Source organism: Buteo buteo, chromosome 16 (genome assembly GCF_964188355.1).
Source record: "Buteo buteo chromosome 16, bButBut1.hap1.1, whole genome shotgun sequence".
Lineage (NCBI taxonomy): Eukaryota > Metazoa > Chordata > Aves > Accipitriformes > Accipitridae > Buteo > Buteo buteo.
The window spans coordinates 29309644-29329344 of NC_134186.1; the positions used below are offsets into that span (position 1 = coordinate 29309644).

Here is a 19701-nt window from a genome sequence, read left to right on the forward strand (position 1 = left end):
CTGTCCAGCTCTTCTTATTCCTTCCTCACCCATATCGAAATGGTTTCTTGCACCCTCCTGCTGGGGTACTGTCTGGCTCAGCAGCATGGTGGGCCCTGGAGGGCTGTCTGGGAAGAATTTGGGACTATCATTTCCTCAATTTCACAAGGTGGTTTCTTTGGGTATTTCCTCCCTTTTCACTGTTTGCTGTACTGAACAGTTGGAGGGCATTGCAGACCTGCCAAAGGAGGTGCAGTTTGCTTCTTTTCCTTTGAGCAAGAAGTCAAAACTAGCCAGACTTTTGCTTCCTCCTTTGTCCCTGTAACAGGCCAGGTTCCTTGCAGCTGCAAAACCAGCACACAAGTTCCTGGTCTTGCTGCTACACACAAAGCCTTTAACAGAAGAAGTGGAGGGAACTTGCAGTAACCACCACTGTGCTGTGAGCTGCAAGGCAGTAATGCTTTCTTGCTGATCAGGGCCTTCCTGCATGCACAGTTTAAAGTGCTGTCAAGGTTATGCGCAAGGAAGCACAGGGAGTCTTTCGCAAAATGAATTTTTTGGCCTCCTTACAGCCAAGGAAAGTGGGGCCTGAGCATTGGTTCAAGAGACTATTACTCAGAGAGACCCTTCTTTAGAGTGGGAGAGAGCTGAGTAGCCTCCACCCAAGGCCCTTGAAGCAAATTTGTCCTCACTCCTCTAAGAGGCTGTAAATGCTGACTCCTGGGCACCTCCCCTCACAGCCACAGCCTTTTCAGGGCTTTTGATTTCTATCCGGGGGCCCTAGCAAAAGGGACATGGCACCCAGCTCTTGTCCTTTTCCTGTGGCCCTCTTGAGTTTTCCCTCAGTGCTTGGTTTGGGAAAGGCTGTCTCTGTCCTCCTCCTGCCTGGAGGCCTCCAGTGCCTTCATCACCATTGCTCTACCGCTGAGCAGCATGAAGTGGGAACTAGTGCAGAGGGCTGAAAGGAAGGGAGCAACAGAACCCCCTTCCCTTTTACTGTCAGGAGAGGGTGCTTTATTGTGCACAATCAGGCTTGGAGACCTCACTGTGATCTAGTGAGTCCACATCTTCTTTCTCCCACCGTGAAGGCAGGATCAAGGTCCCGGGTCACTCCCAGGACCAGATGGCTGGGGATCCCAAGCCCTCAAAAGCAAAGTCAGGTTGGATGGGGCTTTGAGCAAGCTGATCTAGTGAAAGATGCTGCTGCCCATGGCAGGGGGGTTGGACTAGATGATCTTTAAAGGTCCCTTCCAACACAAACAATTCTAGGATTCTATGAAATACAGTCTAGGCTTTTGCTCTCTCCTTCTCTGGAAGGTTTTCCATGTCCTGGGCCTCACCTTCCAACAGAACAAGCCAGGAATGGGGAAGGATTTTAGCTGTTCTTTTCCAGCCGCTACATGCCCCATCCTTTCCTCTCGCTTTGTTCCTATATGTGTCTGTTGTTCCAGCATCTCTGATAACTGGGGGATTCCTCTAGAAACTGAACACCTCCTGCAAGTGATTGTCTGGCCACCATGCTCTTCTCTCACTCTTTCTCCATTGTGGCAGATATGGAGCTGAGCTCCTCGGATTCGGTAAACATGGAAGAAGAGGAGGAGGAGGAAGAAGAGGAGGATGCAGCAGGGAAGGAACCCAGGCGACCAGTCACAAGGCGGTCTGTTCTCACCAGCCCCGTAGCCAATGGTGCCAATGTGGACTATGATGAACTGGGCAGGAGCTGCCGGAGCAGCCTGCCGGGTCTGAAGAAGACCCCATCTATAGACTCTTCCGACTCCAGCCGGGGGTCCCAAAATGGCCAGGCCTGGGACCCAAATGGTGGCAGCCCACGGAAGAGCAGGAAGGTGCACCTGACGCAGTTTGAGCTGGAGGGTCTACGCTGCCTCGTGGACAAACTGGAGTCACTCCCTCTGCACAAGAAGTGTGTTCCCACTGGCATTGAGGATGAGGATGCCCTCATCGCTGACGTCAAGGTATGTAGGCGTGAGGGAGCCTCAAGTGCTGCTGTTCCTCAGGGCTGCCAGGGCGCATCTGCTTCCTTGTGGCATTGGAGGTGGAAAGGCATTTGCCCCCAGGGAAACTGTGCTTGACCCTGACCTTACCCCTGTCCTGGGGCAAGGGGGTGTTTTGTCTGCAGGCTTGGTGTTCTCTTCTTCCTCTACAGGAGGCTGATGTTACGCCACCTGATGCTGAGGGACAGCCCTGGCTTGGATTTTGGGTTGGGGCTAGCAGGAGCAGTAACTGCTCCCAGCCAGTGTGGCTGAGACTCCTCTGGGGACCCTCTGGGCCCTGTCTGGGTCCCTTATGGGTGTCAGTGCAAGAGCGCTTGTTTGTGATGCAGTTTGTTTCCAGTTCTGGTTGTGGACTCCTTGGGCTGCTGGACACTGTAACATGTGGAGCCCTTTCCTTGCCCCAGGTTGATTTGGTGTTGTTTCTTTGGGTTGTTTGCACAGGATGTGACTGTAGATTATATAAGGGTTTTTGGTTTGGTTTTTTTTTCCCCTGCCCTGCTTTACACCCTGAGCTGTATCTGCCAGACCTGTTGTGCTGACTCCATGAGCATTGGTGTTTTAGCCCTTCCAGCACTGAAGTGAGAACGTCAGCCTCACTTTATTCCCCAGAAGTCCATTTTAGTCCCTAAAACCAGTTATCTCCTGCTCCTTTCCTTGCTGATGGTGATCTGTTCAGCTGCTTGTCTGTATCGAAGCTGACACCAAGATATAGCCATGGGTGTATCTTCATCTTTGCCGTCACGTTTCTTTTCCAAGTGCTGTCTCCTGATTTTTGTGGGGCATTTGGTAAATCCAGTGCTCTTCTGCATTTGGAGCAGACAGCACAGCTCTGGGGTCCCAGGGTGGGCTGTTAGCAGGCCGAGCTCTGGTGGTGCTTGGCTGAAGGAGTGGGAGGAGGTGCTGTTAGGGGGCTGCAATTCTGGTTTCCTGTGGCTTTTTCAAGTGTACTGTGCGTGCTGTGGCCTTCAAGTATGGAACACGTGTGTTTCTGAACCACTGCAGTGGGGTGGCCTTGGCCCTACCATGAACCATATGATGCTGTGGAGAAACTCAAGCTTTGAGCTGTCAGCGCAGCATTTCACCCTTGAACAGAGAAAGGGAGGCTGGTGTCGCGTGTTGGGTGTTTTGAAGGCAAAGCATTCAAGGTTGTTGGTGTTTAGCTGGGTTTTGAGACCTTTTCAAAGGACTTGCGTTCTGGAGCTAACAGATATGTGCCTGTGGTTTTGATGTGACCCACCAGTCCCTGTGTCTGGTTATACCTCACAGATGAGCTGTGGGTGAAAGTCCCTGCAGTCCGGTCAGAACAAACAGCTTCCCTGAAGGACTTGTTCCTTAAAGCTGCCCGTCCACTGAGGTTCAGAAGTAGCCTGAGCTGCAGGACTCTGTCCCTCAGGACTAGCAGCCTCCCAAGCAATGCCTGTGCTGTAGGGCATCCTCAAGGCATGAAGATCCTTAGACTGCAGTGGAGGACCTCCTTAGACTGGAGAAAACAGGACAAGTTTGTCAAACTACAGCAAAAGCTCTACTCAAAACTTAAGTTTTCCTTAGAGGTGATGGAACTGGCAAATGGAGGTTGGCTTATAAATTCTGAAAAGGGGTAAGACATTTTTAGCTAAACCTTTTAACTGGTCTGGTCACTGAAAAGGCTGATGAGTGAAGGTCTAATTTTCAGTATCAATAGCTTGTATGGAGAACACCTTATTTTTATTATTTTTTTTTTTTAGGCAGGACAAGTTGTTACCAAGCTAGAGGCATGAAGTGGCCATCCATGCATCTGTAACTCATGATGTGGGGTACATAGCCTATTTCAGTCATGTTTTCTGTGTAAGCTTTGGTATAACTCCCTCCTCTAATAGCTTTTGTGTTCTTGCACAACTGTAGCTGACAGAACACAGTCCTACAGTGGCTGTGCGTAAGCACAGCCCTTCCCTTCTCCAGTCTTGTTCTGATGCTCCTGCCTTCCCTCACAGCTCTTGGAGGCATGATCCATGTGGGATCCCTTGTGCTGCACCCCAGACTTGGATCCCTTCTGTTCATCTGCTATTTCTCTTTATGCACTAGTGGAGAACTACAGCCTAATCCATTTTCAATGACTTATGCTAAACAGAAAGCAGTATGTCCTCCACAGCATCTTAGCCTGACTCTGGGACCATTGATCTGCAGCAGCTTCTCTTACCCTTATGTTACCAGGTGAGGTCATTAATGGACCTGGGATCTGGCCAACAGGACTGTTGGGAAATACCTGCTCTAGAGAGGCACAGAATCAACGTGTTTTCAGCGCTTGCCAACTTTGCTGCTGTCACTATGTAGCTGTGTCCAGTTAGGCAGCTGCTGCCTTGCGGAAGGCTTTTGTGGCTGTGGCCTGCATGTTTATTTGGTCTGTCTGCTACCCAGGATCAGAACATGGTGTTTTCTCATCATAGAGCCCAGACACGCAGGTAGTGTGACATGGCACCTTGATCTGCCTGTCACATCAAACGTCCTACCATGCTTCTTGCCACCCTTTGCTAACCAGTGTTCCCAGGCACACGGCTGCAGCATGGACCAGGAAAATGCTGCCTTTTCCCACAGCCTCTTGTGTGGTGATCATGACTTCAGGATGTCCATATGTTGGGTTATGTGAAGAAATACGTTTCTGTATCCTGTCATGAGTTGAGCCTGGAGCCATCACATGGCGGGATGTGACACTGGTTTTGACAGAGATGTGCTTCCAGCTCCGTGGCAAGAGGGATTGTCTATCTACCAAGACTCTGTAAAAAGGCTGCATCAGGCATCTTGAATAGGAAGAGCACGTTGCCACCACTGCCTCTCCTTAACCTTTCTAGCTTTGCCTGTCTCCCTTGGAAAGCTCTTGGTGACACCACATCGCTGCCTTCTGAACCAGTGGCTGAGAGCTGCTCCCCAGTGGCTTAAATGGGAGGGCCTGCAGAAATCAAAAAGGCTTCTAGCACTGCCTCAGGAGAAGATCTGCCTTTGCAAAATGAGATTATGAACATATTGCCTTGTAGCACTGATGTCTTGCTGAAAAATCTCCATGCATTTGGTGATGCCTCTGTGATTGGTCTGGACTGGGGTTGTTGGAAAGATCATTGAGAAAGAGGGAACTTCGGAGAGGTCCCATTGTCTTTTGACTGCTTCAGTCCATCACTTCTGACCCCTCTTGGGGTGTGCTGGTTTCCCTCATTTAGACTTCAGAGGAGCAGGCTGGGTCATGAGGCTCTGGCTTTAGAGCTGTCAGACCTGCTGTCAGCTGACTTGTGGGGAGCTGAGCCCATGTTTGAACCATTCGCTTGCTGCAGTGCTACCAAGCCCTGTGGCCTCAGTAACTGGCGCAAACGGGTTGTATTTGGGCTCTGCCTGGAGGTGTTGGAGCATCAAGCGTTGTAGAAACAAGAAGAGCCTCTCCCAGAAGTGTGGATCCTGTCTGCAGGACCTCATCTTAAAGCCTTTGGTCTGGCATTGCCCACGTACCTGGCTCCGGGTTGTGCTGGGTCTCCCCATGATCAGAGACATCTTCCTGCTCCTCTGTAAACGCACGTTACTCTTCTCATCTCTGGTGCATCACGTCTGCCTGAAATGTTCCCTGTGCCTTGTGCTCTCCTTTCCCTGCCCCAGTAAATCTGCCAGCTGGAATCTGCTTTCCCAAGACAATTTGTTTCTCCAGGTGCTCGTGTCTAAGAGAAGCAGCGAACATGTCAGCTTGCTGAAGCCCGGGGGATGTAAAAGCACTGATGAGCACCTTTGGGAGCAGTGAGTGGTCTCGGGGCACTCCACTCCCTCTCTCTGCCTGGGGGGAGAGCGTGCACTGTCCCATTTGCTGCAGGGCAATGGGATGCAAGAGAGGACTTGGTGAGGAACGGGGGCTGCTGCCACCAGGGACGGACAAGGAAGTTCGGGTGGCCTGTGAGCTGTGCCGAAAAGGTCCCCGCTTTGGTGGGACGGCAGCTTTGGCCACGCTCCTGCCTGTGGCTCAGATGAGACTAAACCGCAGCGTGAAGCGCTGAGCCATGTGCGAGGTTCCCCTCCTGGCGTGCGTGCCAGCGGTGCGGCGTTCACGAGATGCCTGATGCTTCCACGATCGCTGTCCAAATGGACCAAATAGGAGCGCCGCAGCCTGGAGCACGTGGGACTGAAGACCCCTCCGCTGTCCCGTCTGACCAGGCGTCACCTCGGCGTGCCATCTGATGTGCCTGACCTTGGCAACGTGACGGAGGAGCCACCCTGCATATTCTCCGCGCCGGGCCGCGCTGCAGGGCTGGGTGTCCCCACTGCGATGCAGACGGCAAGATCTGTGGAGAGCCTGTGCTGGGGGCCCGGGGGTGTTGTTGGCAGTTCAGGTGGTGATGGTCTGGACCCAGGTGTCTGGTCGGTGTGGCCCAGTGGCTTCCTGGGCTCTCCAGGGGCAGGAGAGACAAAAGCTGAGGTTGCCTGCAGATGCTTTGGCTGCATCGGGGCTAGGAGCAGTCACTGTTCTCCAGTGCTGCTTTGGGGAGCTTGCTTTATTTCAAGAGTTTCCTCCATTTTAATTGCGGTGGTCTGTAGCCGGGGTGGGGGGGTTCTCGGGGAGCTGGGGCTGTTTGGGGAGACCTTGTGTCGCCCGGTATGGGTTTGTCCCCCTCTAGCGTCTGGTCAGCGGTGGCTTTGGGACTACCGCTGCTCCCAAACTTGGGTGCCGGGATGTTTGTTGGGGCAGGTTTGTCCGTCCAGCTCCGGGAGGGTGCGGGTGCAGTCCCTGCAGCCCCCCCTTTCCCTTCATTTAAAAGCTCCCAACAGCGACATCTCCTAGACCCAGGTGGCTTCGGCTTCCAAACCTCCCCCCCCCCTCCAAAAAAAAACCAACAAACCCAGCCCCTCGGAGGAGACAAAAGCAAGCCCTTGGGGAAGGTCGGGCGTGAGCGGGGCCGCGGGTAAGGGCTCTCCCCAGCCTGCCCCGGCCCCGGGGAGCCCGGCCCCGGCATCTCCGATTGCAGTGGCGGAGGGAGGGAAGGAGGGAAGGTGGGCCGAGCCGCCCCGGCCCCCCTGCGCCAATCCGCACGGCGCCAGCCGCCCGTCCCCGGCCCCTCCCGGCTCTGCAGCAGAACGGCTCTGCCCTCCGCTCTCGTTCGCTCGCTTTTTTTTTTTTTTTTTTTTTCCCTTCTCCTTCCCCCCCCCCCCCCCCCCTTCTTCTGCCATCTTCCCGTTGCAAAGCATTGCTGGGAACCGCATGTGGGTGACGCAGCAGCATTGTTTCAAGCTCAGGAAGCTGCCGCTGTTGCTGCCCAAGGGTTCGGGAGGAGCACGCGGTTATCGGTGCGGCTGCCGGAGCCGGGGAGGAGCCGGGGCCGCTCGGGCCGGGGGGGGGGTGGGAGGGGGGGACGGCGGCCGTCGCTCCCCCAACCATGTCCCCGAAGACCGGGGGTCCGGTTCGGGTCCGCTCAGACTGAGGCAGCTCTTGGAGGTGTCCGGGGAAAGAGGGGGGAACGCCGGTCCTGGCAGTGCGGGCACCGAAACAAAGAGGGCTCGGCAAACTTCACCCCAGAGTCTCGGCAGCTCCAGAGGCGCAAGGTCAGGCAGCTGGCAACGCTCGTGGGGTGGGGAGGGGGACGCGGGGATGCTCTCGACACAGGCAGGCTGGGAGGCGACCGCGGGGGGGGGGGGGGGGAACCCCTGCTTCCCCGGAGGGGTCCCTGGCCGGTGCTTGGGCTCGCCTCTCCCCTTCCTCGGGGCGCACTCGCCGGTGCCGAGTTCCTGCCGGCCGGGGGGAAGCGTGCGGCGCGGTGCGCTCGCAGGGTCCCCTCCGCCTTGTTCCCCCCCCCTCAGCCAGAGCGTGAGGGGTCAGAGAGGACAGAGGGGTTTGTCGCCCACCCCGGCTCCTAGCCAGATGCAGCCACAGGACCCGGGTGCCCCCCCCACCAGGCCCCTTGGCTCCCTGGCTTGGAGCATGCCTGAGCCACCGCCAACCCCCCCTCCCCGGTTCCCTGGACAAGAGGAGGCTGCAGTTCCCTACCCATATGTATATATATCTCTATCTATCTGTGTGTGTGTGTGAGCCCCCAGCCCCTGACCTTTCCTTTCAGCGTGTGCTCATGGGAAGGCTGGCGGGGAGGCGGAAAGTCTGTAGGCAGCACGCTGTGCTGCCGGGGAGCAGAGGGGAGGCCACGGTTTCCTGCCTCCTGCAGCCGCCTGAGAAAGGCGGAGAAGCACCAGAAAGCTGGGCCGGGGCGAGCACCCGGGGAGTGGGCAGCCCCACGGGGGATGCCAGCAGACCCCTGCCCTGGCCCTGCCTGGCAGCGGGAAGCACCACGAGCAGGGATGCCGGCAGGAGGTTCCTGCTGGCGTAGCCATGGCAACGCCAAGTAAATAAAGCACCTTTGCAATGGGCAAATTCGGTGGGGAATGGTTGTGGGGAGGGGGCTGCGATGGAGGGGAGCGAGAGGGACGAAACGGCCAGGGTGAGCGTGGGGAAGGGGCTGCGATGGAGGGGAGCGAGAGGGACAAAACGGTCAGGGTGAGTACAGGGAGCTCGCATCTGCCGAGAGCGAGGATGCCTGTCGCGCCATAGGGCAGCGTGCCCGTCCGGTTGGTGCCGAGGGATCTCTCACGTCAAAGTCAAAGCTAAACCCCGAGGCAGTGTGGGGGAGCAGCTCTTGGCTACCCGGCAGCTTGTGCCAGGCTACGGAGGGGGTGCTGGGTACCATGTCCTGCTGCCACTGCACCCTCTGGCTACCTCGTGCCCGGGGACTATTGCGGGGAGCAGATGCAGGGGCGACCCTCATGAATCCTCCCCTGTAAATCCCCTTGGATTGTAAAAGCTTGGCACTCTCCCCCTACCACTGCACAGCGCGGGGCCTCGGGGCTGAAATGCAGTTGATGAAAGCGCTCGTGCAGATCGACTCGACAGAGCTTGTCTGTCTAATGTGGGGAGGGATCGTTGCTCACAGGCGTGGGTAGAGGAGGGCTCCTTCCCAGTCTTGTTTGAAGCACGCTAGCCTTGGCATCTGGTCGGAGCCTGCCTTACTGGCGGGAGCCTTGTTTCACTCTGCTCACACCTGTGCTTTTTGTCTCTCTGCTTCCCCCCCCCCCCTCCATTAGCTGCTGCTAGAAGAATACGCGAACAGCGACCCCAAACTGGCACTTACAGGCATCCCCATCGTCCAGTGGCCCAAGAGAGATAAGGTAGGAGCTGCGAGGAGGGGACCTGGGTGGGTATCTCGTGTGGTTGAGCTGATTACCTGCCCTCGGCTGAGTCGCCACCTGCAACTGGGGTGCCGTGGCACTGCTTCCATACCTGCCTTGGGAGCCCGACCTGGCAGGCAGAAGGGGAGCAGCGCAGAGGCAGGTTGTGAGGCGCAACCGCCTCCACAGCACTGCAGGAAAACCCGTTCGCTGGCAACAGTGGCGGTCTCCCACCGTGCTGGTTACCCTGGCTCAGCCGATGGGTAGTAACTGGGTCAGCCCTAGCTGCTCCGTGTTCTCCAGCCCCTCGGTCATGCTCAGAGGAGCTGAAGCCCTGCTGTTGGTAGAAGGGGCGATCTTCTGAAGGGTGCTCTCCCAGCAGCTCTCTGGCTTGACAAGGGAGTCCTGGGTGGTATGAGTAACGTTCTGTGTCAGGGGAACGTATTGCTGTTGCGTTCCCTGAGAGATGAAGGGTGAGCTATGGGGGTTGATGACCAGCATCAACCCTGCCTGTTTGGTGGGCAGGCCAGCCCCTCACTGCTAGGTGAGCATGCCCCTTGGGTCCCTGCCCCTACCAGCGTGCTGCCTGTGCTGTAGCATTGGCTGTTGCAACCCCGAGGAGGGCAGCTCCCTCCTGGGGGTCTCTGCCTGCAGATAGCAGCCAGCTTCTCGGGAAACGGACCCTTCAGCGTGCCCCTGCCCAGCCCTCTCCAGCTGCCCTTGTAACCCAGGGCCCAAAGCTGAGCCGCATCCCAGGCTGAGGTCGCTAGGCAGATGGAGGCGAGGAGCAGCCTGCTGCTGGCCGGCCGGACTTCCCCTCCGCAGGCTGCCTTCCCATGGCCCGTCAGGACGGCTCCTGTAGGTCACTGCTTCCTTCCTGCCAGAAGATGGGCTTATGGGCAGGCGTATGGGAAGAGCAGGACCCCATCACACTGGGAGGGGTGGGTAACACCCCGTCTGGGTGTCTGGAGGCAAACGAGTCTCTCGGATTGCCTTTTGGAGGTGCCTGTCTCTGCCTGCCTGCCCTGCCCAAGGGGATCCAGCGTGACTTCCTGGTCCTTCAGCAGTGCAAGCATCTCGGGCAGCTTTTCTGGGAGAAGAGACCTGGAAATGTCTGCACGCTTTGGATGCAGCACTCAGATGCTTGGCACAGGCCTGACCCTGTCCTTGTGCTGGGTTTTTTGGGTGCCTGCCCTTCCCCAAGCCTATCAGCTGTGGTGCACACGCTATCGTGGCCGATCCTGGAAGGATGCTGCAGCCAGTGTGTTTGCTGTGAGGGCTGATGGGGTGGCAGGTGTCTGCTGGAGAGCTCTGCTATCCCACCTGCACTGTAAACGGGGGTGCTTGGGTGTTCCCAGCATGCCTCAAGCTCGGGGGAGAGAATGACCAGAGCACTCACGTCAGAGCTGAGCCCTGTCCCTTTGTGCAGCTGGTGGAGGGACCTGGGTGGCACAGAGAGAGGACAGCCTTTCTGGCTGCCTGGGTAGACTTTGTCATTCTTTGCCTCAGAAGGGAAGAGTGGCTGTTGTTGGAGTGCCACAATGCTTTTGGGGCTCGTCAGCCATTTTCAGATCCATTTCTGACTGCAGGCAGGGGGTGGGAGGAGAGAGAGCTCTTGGTGGTGTGGAGTGGCGAAGGCTGAGTGAGTGTGGTCGAGGAGAGCTGCCCGGGGCAGAGCCAATACAGGCTCCTTTGTCTGCAGAGAGGTGAGGGAGCAGGGCTGCTCTCTGGCACATTATCTGAGGTCACAGTGAGGGAGCCGGGGATCAGAGGCTTTCTGATCCAAGCTGAATACAGCAGTTCTCTCATCTCATGCCACTTCTCTATTTCTGTTGCCAGCTAAAGCTCCAGGCCCGGCTGAGGGTGCGCCTGCCCACCATCCCCATCACCAAGCCGCACACCATGAAGCCAACCCCCCGCCCGACACCCGTCAGGCCTACAGTCTCTCCCATCGTGTCAGGCGCCAGGCGGAGGCGGGTGCGGTGCCGAAAATGCAAGGCTTGCATGCAGGGCGAGTGTGGCATGTGCCACTATTGCAGGGACATGAAGAAGTTTGGCGGGCCTGGCCGCATGAAACAGTCCTGCGTCCTCCGGCAATGCTTAGCGGTGAGTCTGCGGCCTGATCCTTTTCTCAGAAGTCCTCTGCAGCCTGGCAGCAACTCTGCATGGCCAGTCAGGGTCAGAGAGAGGAGAGCAATGCCTTAGTTTGATTCCTGGGGGATAGTTGGCCCCTTCCCCATTGTTCAGGCAGTGGGGGATAGAAAGAGGAAAGGGGGAAGGCGGTCCCACCGTGCCCTGGTTTCACTCCTGCTTTCCTTTGTAGCCCAGGCTGCCTCACTCGGTCACGTGTGCACTTTGCGGGGAGGTAGATCAGAATGAGGACTCGCAGGACTTTGAGAAGAAACTCATGGAGTGCTGTATCTGCAACGAGATTGTTCACCCTGGCTGCCTGCAGGTGAGCAGTATGGGCGCTGAGGAAGAGGGGGCTCGGCTGTGGGGAAGGACTGCTGCTGACTGCCCGCTTCTCTTTGCAGATGGATGGGGAAGGGCTGCTCAACGATGAGCTCCCTAACTGCTGGGAGTGCCCCAAATGCTACCAGGGTGACGACGCAGAGAAGGGCCAGGTAGGAGGCGAGCGGTGCTGTGGCAGGGCAGGACACGTGTCCTCCATCCCACTCCATCCTGCTAGGGGATAGGCAGTGATCAACCAGGCTGGGCTGCGTGGGTGGGCTGGAGGGCAGGCAGGCAGGCACCAGTGCAATCCAGGGGACCAGTTGGGCAGTGACTAGTGAGAGCAGGGATCATCGGGGGTGCAGCACAGCAGCGCTTGGGGGACTGGCAGCATCCTGCCGCAGTCCGGTCCTGGGATTCCACGGGGGGGTAAGCTGACAGCTTACTGCTCTCTGTCCCTGGCTCCCAGGGAGCCCATCAGCAGGCGAAGGCCAGGCTCCCGCAGAAGCGGCAGGGGCAGCCGGGTTCCTCCGCCAGGCAGCAAGCGGACTGCGTGCGGCGCCAGCTGGTCCGCTGGCGGCTGCCAGCGCTGCCCAGGACACCGGCCTATGGCTGCCTCATCACCTGTAGGACCGTGCCCGCTGCTGTGGATGGAAGCGAGGCAGCTAAGGCAAGCTAGGCGGGAGGCAGCTGCCCTGGGGCACCTTCTCCTGGGTGATGTGCATGCTTGGGGTGCACATCTGCCTGGTTCCTGGGTCCCCCAGCACTTCAAGTGGATGTGATGAGCACCCCCTGTCCCCATGGTGTCTTGTGCTGAGCTGCGATCCTGACAGTTTCCGCTGCAAGAAGCCGGGGACTGTTAGGCACAGAGTGGAAACCACCCCCAACTTCAGGGGGACACCCCTTTTGTGAAGGGGGAAGGAAAATGTTGGTTGCTGGTGTGGGTGGACTCTGGTCCTGGTGGTACTGAGCACAGCTGGTGCAGGCCTTGCTAGCACCACAATGGTGCCCTTGGGAAGAGGAGAAGGGAGATGCATTCCCCAGGCCCACCGCAGCTCCATCCCTGCTAACCTGCCGCCCCGCTTACCCGCAGAAGCGGAAGGTGGAGGAGAGCGATGACGACACGGCGCAAGCCAAGGTGCTGCGGCCACTACGGAGTTGCGAGGAGCCCCTGACACCCCCGCCCAACTCGCCCACCCCCATGCTGCAGCTGATCCACGACCCAGCGTCACCGCGAGGCATGGTGACACGCTCATCCCCGGGAGCCGGCCCCAGCGACCACCACAGCGCCAGCAGAGACGAGCGATTCAAGCGACGGCAGCTGCTGCGGCTGCAGGCCACCGAGCGAACCATGGTGCGGGAGAAGGAGAACAACCCCAGCGGCAAGAAGGAGCTGTCAGAGGTGGAGAAGGCCAAGCTGCACGGCTCCTACCTCACCGTGACACTCCAACGCCCCACCAAAGACGTCCACGGCACTTCTATCGTCCCTAAGCTGCAAGCCATCACGGCCTCCTCCACCAACCTGCAGCATTCTCCCCGCGTGGTCATGCGTCACGCACCCACCAGGATGCCCTTGCGGGGCGGGGGGGAGGAGGAGGCAGCCGCCGAGGAGGATGAGGAGGAAGAAGAGGAGGAGGACGAGAACGCGGAGGAGGGGGGGGCGGCCCGGCTCAATGGCCGAGGGGGCCGGGCGCAGGAGGGCGAGGAGAGCTGGATGCAGCGTGAGGTGTGGATGTCCGTCTTCCGCTACCTCACTCGCAGGGAGCTCTGCGAGTGCATGCGGGTGTGCAAGACCTGGTACAAGTGGTGAGTGTGGGGACACGTGGCAGGGGGGTGGGCACAGCCAGGCCTGCCCGCGTCCTGAGCCCTGGACAGGGCATGGCCAATGCCAAGCCTTGTGCCTCATGGGCAGCCAGAGGGAAAGGGGGAGAAAGATCTCCCCGTAGCTGGCGCTGACGCCGGGTAACGTCACCCTCAGACCCTGTGGCCAGCTGCTGCCTTTGCCATATGTGCACTGGCCTTTATTGTCCCCTTCTGCCTTCCTTCTGTCCCCTCTGTTGGGAGACGGTGGCAGGCTGTGCTGTCACCTGAGCACCTGCGTCCCCTGCCGTGTCCTTGCGAGGTGCTGATGCCCTTTGCTCACCCACCACCCTGCGTGGACCTTGCCCTTCCCTGCCTCCTGTCCTGCCTCGGCCTCCCAGCAGGCTGGGGAAGGCAGGCTGAGGCAAGGATGGGTTTGCTGGCTGGAAACGCCTCGGGGGGCAGCAGGCCTGAAGACAATGCTGGCACCGGGACAGCTGTGGATGGAGGGCTTGGGAACAGACGGGGACTGGAAACTGGGAGGTTTCTAACTGCCGAGCAGCGGGAATGGCACAGCGGGAAAGGACTGGCCCGCTTTGATCCGCGGCTGGTGGGAATGGTGTGGCGTGGTGGCTGGAGGAGAGCATCCCCTCACCTGCCACTGGTGTGGCACCTTTAGGGGCCCAGCTGAGCTACAGTCGGGGTCCTGGGTCTCCCCAGGCTGCTGTGAGGTGGGATCAGGCTGAGTGTTTTGCCTGCTGGGAGCGAGGATGCTTAAGATCTTTGCCCTGGTGGGAGGAGCGCCCAGGAGGGGGCAAGCAGGCAGACAGCTGTGACTCAGAGTCTTGTTACGTGGCAGCAAAACCCTGCTGGGGCTGTTCTGGGCATCCCTGGGTGGCCGGACACCCTCAGCAACCTCCCCACGTGTTTGGGGAAACCTGGGGAAACCAGGCAGAGCGGTCTTGTTCTGCAGCTGGGGCTATGCCAGGGCTGGGCTCCTCCCCGAAGCCAGGCAACCCGCTGGTCGTCTCTTGTCCCGTGGGCCTCTCGGGATTCACCTTTCAGCCTTGTCCTCGTCCCCAGGTGCTGTGACAAGAGATTGTGGACAAAGATAGATTTGAGCAGGTGCAAGTCCATCACCCCCCAGGCGCTGAGCGGCATCATCAAAAGACAACCAGTCAGCCTCGACCTCAGCTGGACCAATATCTCCAAAAAACAGCTTACGTGGCTCGTCAACAGGCTGCCAGGTGAGCGTGGGCTGGGGAGGGGTCCCTGCCTCTGCCACCAGCCTGCTCCGAGGCTTCCTGATGGCTGGACCGCAGCGAGAGACAAGCTCTGCACCCTGGTATCTGCCAGCTTGAAAACTCCTGGGTGCTTGGATCCCGTCACCCAGCAAGCAGCCAATAGTGATGTGGTTTCCTGCTGCTGTGTGTTTAACCTCTCCTTCAGACAGCCCAGCTCCCTGTTGCACCCCAAGAAGGGAGGGGAGCTTGCTTCCTCATGTGCCTGGAGAAAGAGGATTGAGATCTGGGACGCCTCAGAGCTGACCAAGCCCATCTGACTTGTTACCTCTCTCCCTTCTCCCGTCAGGCCTGAAAGACCTCATCTTGGCAGGCTGTTCCTGGTCTGCGGTCTGTGCTCTCAGTACCTCCAGCTGCCCCCTTCTCAGGACCCTCGATCTTCGGTGGGCAGTAGGAATCAAGGACCCTCAGATCCGGGACTTACTCACACCTCCAACAGACAAACCCAGTAAGCTGTTGCCCAGGCTGCCACGGGGCAAGGCTGGGGCGGTGGTGACTGAGGAGGGTCCCTGGAGGTTGTGGGAAGCAGGAGGAGGGTGACATGCTGGGTGCAGAGCAGGGAGGCAATGCTGGATCCGGAATGCCCCAACGCAGCAGGGCAGATAGTCCACACTCAGCCTCTCCTCTCCCTTTGCAGGTCAGGACAATCGCAGCAAACTCCGCAACATGATCGATTTCCGGCTCGCCGGCCTGGACATCACCGACGCCACGCTGCGGCTGATCATCCGCCATATGCCCCTGCTCTCCCGCCTCGACCTCAGCCACTGCAACCACCTTACGGACCAGTCGGCCAACCTCCTCACGGCCGTGGGCTCTTCCACACGCAACTCCCTCACCGAGCTCAACATGGCAGGTGGGTACGCTGCTCTGGGTGGCCCAGGCTGGCCTCCCCGGTCCCTGCTGGACTGAGGGTGGCCTGGCTGGACTTGCCGTCGTAAAGCGGCTTTCTCCTCCCCGCCTGCCCTCCCAGCCTGACGTGGAAGCTCAGCTCTGGCTTTGCAGAGGCATTGCAGCTCACTCTTCCTCTCTTCTCCCCGCAGGCTGCAATAAGCTGACGGACCAGGCCTTGCTGTACCTGCGCCGCATCTCCAACGTCACTCTAATTGACCTGCGAGGTTGCAAACAGATCACCCGCAAAGCCTGTGAGCACTTCATCTCGGACCTGTCCATCAACAGCCTCTACTGCCTGTCTGATGAGAAGCTGATCCAAAAAATCAGCTAGAGACCCTCCCCGGGGCAGACTGAGGAGAAGGAAAAGAGCCCATCCCACCCCTCTCGGAGAGCCGCTCCTCCACATCCCCACCTTGCCCTCCGTGTCCTGCCACTGCCTCCCACCTGACTCGGCAGGCAGGGCCGCTGCTGGCCTCGCTCCACCGTCCTTCCTCCTCCTCCCCCGGGACTTCTGCCGATGAAGATGTCCCGCCAGGCTGGCCAGTACCAGAGGAGGAATGGGCAAATGGCAGGGAGCCTCAGCCCGGAGGCTGGCCGCTCCCAAGGCGGAGGTTGTAATAGAGATCTCTGTGCAGAGAAATGGGGCACCCTCTTCCCCCAGCTTTTCCCCTCCTCCCCGTCATCTCCTTGCCTTGAAACACTTGTCACTTCCCCGTTAGCACAAAGCTTGAGGGTCAAGGTCTCTCCAAGGAAGCAGGAGCAGAGCTGGAACAAAACGTACCCCTCTGTGCCACCACCAGCTCGTCACTTGCCCTGCGCTCTCGGCCCCCTTTACGGTTTCCCTCGTCTGGCTGCAGGGGCTGTGATCGAACCCCCTCCTTCTCCCACCGCGCTCACGCATCCGGGCAGCTCTTTCGGTGTCGAGGGCAGGAGCCCCGCAGCCAGGGCGTTGCGGGTTCTCCGGCTGCAGGGCCGGCGCATGCTGGCCAGGAGCAGGAGCTTTGCAGCCCTGCTCTCCCCCTGCCCGGGGAGGCGAGGCTGGGGGACGACACGCTTCCACTCCGGGGTCTTCCCGGAGCACCGTCTGTCCCGACGCAGCCCCGCACAGAGGTGATGGCTGGGGCCGGGTGCCGGCTGGGAGCAGGGGAGAAACCACAGGTACATCAGAGCTCAGGGAGGACTCGGAAAGCATCAGCCAGGGGTGAGTGAGCGCACGGGGGGATAGGAGCTGCCTCCTCTTCCTCCCCAGCTCCCTGCGTGTGGCCCAGCATCATGAAGCACTCTAGGGCTGCCGCGGCCGGAGGGGCAAAGGCTGCTCTGTCTGCCCAGGGCGCCGTGGCCTGGGACGGAACTGGCACGAACGCCCCACCGCATTGTCCTCTCCTTCCCCCACCCCCTTTTAGCTGCCGTTTTTCCTTTGCAATGAATGGTTGGTCCAAAGAACCTCTCTCTAGGGCAGCAGAGAGCTTTTTGCACTTTAAAAAAAAAAAAAAAAACAAACAAACAAAAAAAAACCAACAAAAAAAACAAACTACAAAAAAAAAAAAAAAAGGAAAAAAAGGTTGGAATCTTCTTTTGGGTCACTATTTTATTTCCCTCCCTGTCCTGCCTGTGACCGGACGCTCCCCATCTCTCCCCCAGTGTCAGGACACCGCTCTCCCCGGCCTGGCCGCCCTGGCAGCGCGTACAGATAGCACAAACCGGCCCACCCCGTGTCACCGGTCCCCAGCCCCGGAGAGGACGGCCGAGGGGCAGGGGGGCTCCTGCGGAAAAGCAGCCCGCGCCGCCCCGCTGCTTCAGAAGCAATAAGGGAGGAGAGACGTCCGCCGACCCTTCTTCCCCGGGCACGGGGGCTGGTGGCGAGTCCTCCGCTTCCCCAGCTGCCGGAGGGGGATGCGAGGGGGCGATTGCCGCAGTGCCTCGGGACAAGGGGCAGTTTTGCCGCAGTGAATCCGGAGGGCTTTGAGCAGAAAACACCCCGGGCGAGAGGAAGAGCGGGAGAGCCAGGCCCCTGGCCGCGGCCGGGCGGTGGAGGCCTTCTGCCTTAGTCTCTCTCGTCGGTGGCTCCTGTGAAAGACGTCGGAAGAATCAAAGCTTTTCTTTTTCCTTTGGATTGATTTTTGAGTTTTGCAACAAGAAAGAAAAGAAAAAAAAAAGAAAAAAAAAAGAAAAAAGGAGAAAAAAAGGAAAAAAAACAACAACAAAAAAAAGCTGGGGTAGAGCTTAGCCGGAGCCGGGTGGGCACACGGGGCTCCCTCCGCCATGCTCGCCGGGCGGCTGCGGACCCTCCCTCGGGGCGGGCGGGAGGCGGGTGAGCGGCCGAGCTGGGGGGCAGCGAGCCCTCCCCGGTGGGTGTATGTCGTGTGTCCCCCCCCTTCCCCGCTCCCAGGCCGCAGAGACTCGGGCGTGCGACCCTCGTCACCCAACCAGCCACCCCGGCCCTCATCCGTGGGCAGGGGGTGAAAATCCACAAGGAAGAAAAAAAGAGAATTATATATATAAAATCACTTAGTGATTTAAAAGCAACCCAGACTGCTCCCTAAAGACAACTCCTGCAAGAAAAGTCACTATTGTTTAAAGGTTTGGTTGTGTTTTTGTTTTGTTTCAATTCCCCCCCTTCTCCCCCTCCCCCCCCCGGAGAAATATTGTAAATATATATTTTTTTGTTGGCGATTTAGAGTCCATCTCTGATGTTTGTGCTTTAAAATTAAATGTAAGCATTAAGGGTAAAAGCAAACCAAGTCTTACGCTCTCTCAGTCGGTATGGTTTGGGTTGGGGGTTTCTTGTCTGGGGGCAGAGGGAGGGGAGCTAGTTGGCAATTTTTTTTGTTTTGTTTTTGATTTTTTTTTTTTGTTTGTTTGGTTTGGTTTTCCTTTTTCTTTTTTTCTAAGCATTCTCCGATACTGGTTTTAGAGAGGATCTTTGCTCATAACATATTACCACAGGGATGGGAGAGATGTTGTGGGGGGAGGGAAGATACCAGCCTCTGAAGGGAAATATTTTGTTTCTTGGGGGTGGATTTTTGGAATAAAAAATTTAAAGAAAAACAAAACCCTGCGTCTCGCCTCTGCCCGTTGTTTGTCTGAGAGGGAAGCGGAGGGGACGAGGCCGGGGCTGGGAGCCCCCGACCCCCTTCCAGGGGACCTCCCGTGCCCCCCGCCACCTCCAGCCCTAAGGGAGAGGAACCCTGGGGCACTGTCACCCGTGCCAGCTCGTGGGCCCGAGCCCCGGGTGGCGATGGCAGCTGTCCCCGTGTCCCCGTCATCTCCTGTCCCACCAGTGAGCCAGGACCACAGGTCCCCTGGGGCCACGCGGGGCTTTTTGCCCCGTCCTCTGCTTCCCTTGGGAAAGCTGCTCTCTCCCAGCGGATTCCCGGGCTGCCGGAGGCGAGGCCTTTGCCGTTCCCCTGCTCGCGCCCCGACGGAGAGCAGCCTTTCCGCGGCAGCCCCTGGTTTAGCGCCGTTTCCCCCTCCCCGGCAGCCCCAATTCTGCAGGCAGGGAGCGCAGGCAGCAAGTGCAGGCAGCTCCTCCGCAACCAGGGCCGGACCTGCCAGCGCCTTGCGCGGTGCTGGGGCCGCATCCGTGACTGGCTCTGCTTGGGACGGGCTTTATCTCCCCAGGTTTGGCAAGCCAGAGGTGTTTCCCACCTCCCCCGGCTGCGCCCAGGCCGGGGTCAGCCTGGCAGCGATGTGCCGGGATGGCTTTCCGCAGGGATTTTTCTCTCCCACGCCGGCAAGGCTGGGTTTAACGGCTGGGAGCGGAGCTGGGGCCGGAGCAGGGTCGCTCAGCCACCCCAAAGGGCTGTACTGGTCCCACAGCTCTTCCAGAGCTGGTTCTGGGCCGTAGGGCCACCGAGGTGACATTGACCGTCCCCCAGCCTCCTCTGCAGGGACGTCACGGTCCACGGTCACCGCGGCGGTTGGGGCTGTACCGACAGCACCAAAACAAGGCCCCGGGCTGGGCCATTTGCATGGCGAGGCGCGGAGCTCGCTCTTCCGTGGGCGAACGTCGTCCTCCGTCGACGTCCTCCGTCAACGTCCTCCTCCACGGGTGGCTGAAGCCACAACCGGTCCTCCCCGCTCCTCAACCCCCGTCCACCGGAGCATCGCCG

General features: G+C 58.8%; 1 protein-coding gene across 1 annotated transcript in view; it reads left to right on the plus strand.

The window, feature by feature from the left end:
- Nucleotides 1-18079, plus strand: part of KDM2A (lysine demethylase 2A) — a 52145-nt gene extending 34066 nt beyond the window's left edge. Inside the window, exons 13-22 of the mRNA XM_075048337.1 lie at nucleotides 1531-1952; nucleotides 9063-9146; nucleotides 10986-11252; nucleotides 11470-11601; nucleotides 11681-11770; nucleotides 12691-13403; nucleotides 14481-14644; nucleotides 14988-15146; nucleotides 15336-15551; nucleotides 15739-18079. Coding sequence (XP_074904438.1) covers nucleotides 1531-1952; nucleotides 9063-9146; nucleotides 10986-11252; nucleotides 11470-11601; nucleotides 11681-11770; nucleotides 12691-13403; nucleotides 14481-14644; nucleotides 14988-15146; nucleotides 15336-15551; nucleotides 15739-15920 — 2429 coding nt within the window. The 3' untranslated portion in view covers nucleotides 15921-18079. The remainder of the gene's footprint in view (nucleotides 1-1530; nucleotides 1953-9062; nucleotides 9147-10985; nucleotides 11253-11469; nucleotides 11602-11680; nucleotides 11771-12690; nucleotides 13404-14480; nucleotides 14645-14987; nucleotides 15147-15335; nucleotides 15552-15738) is intronic.
- The last annotated feature ends 1622 nt before the right edge of the window (nucleotides 18080-19701 follow it).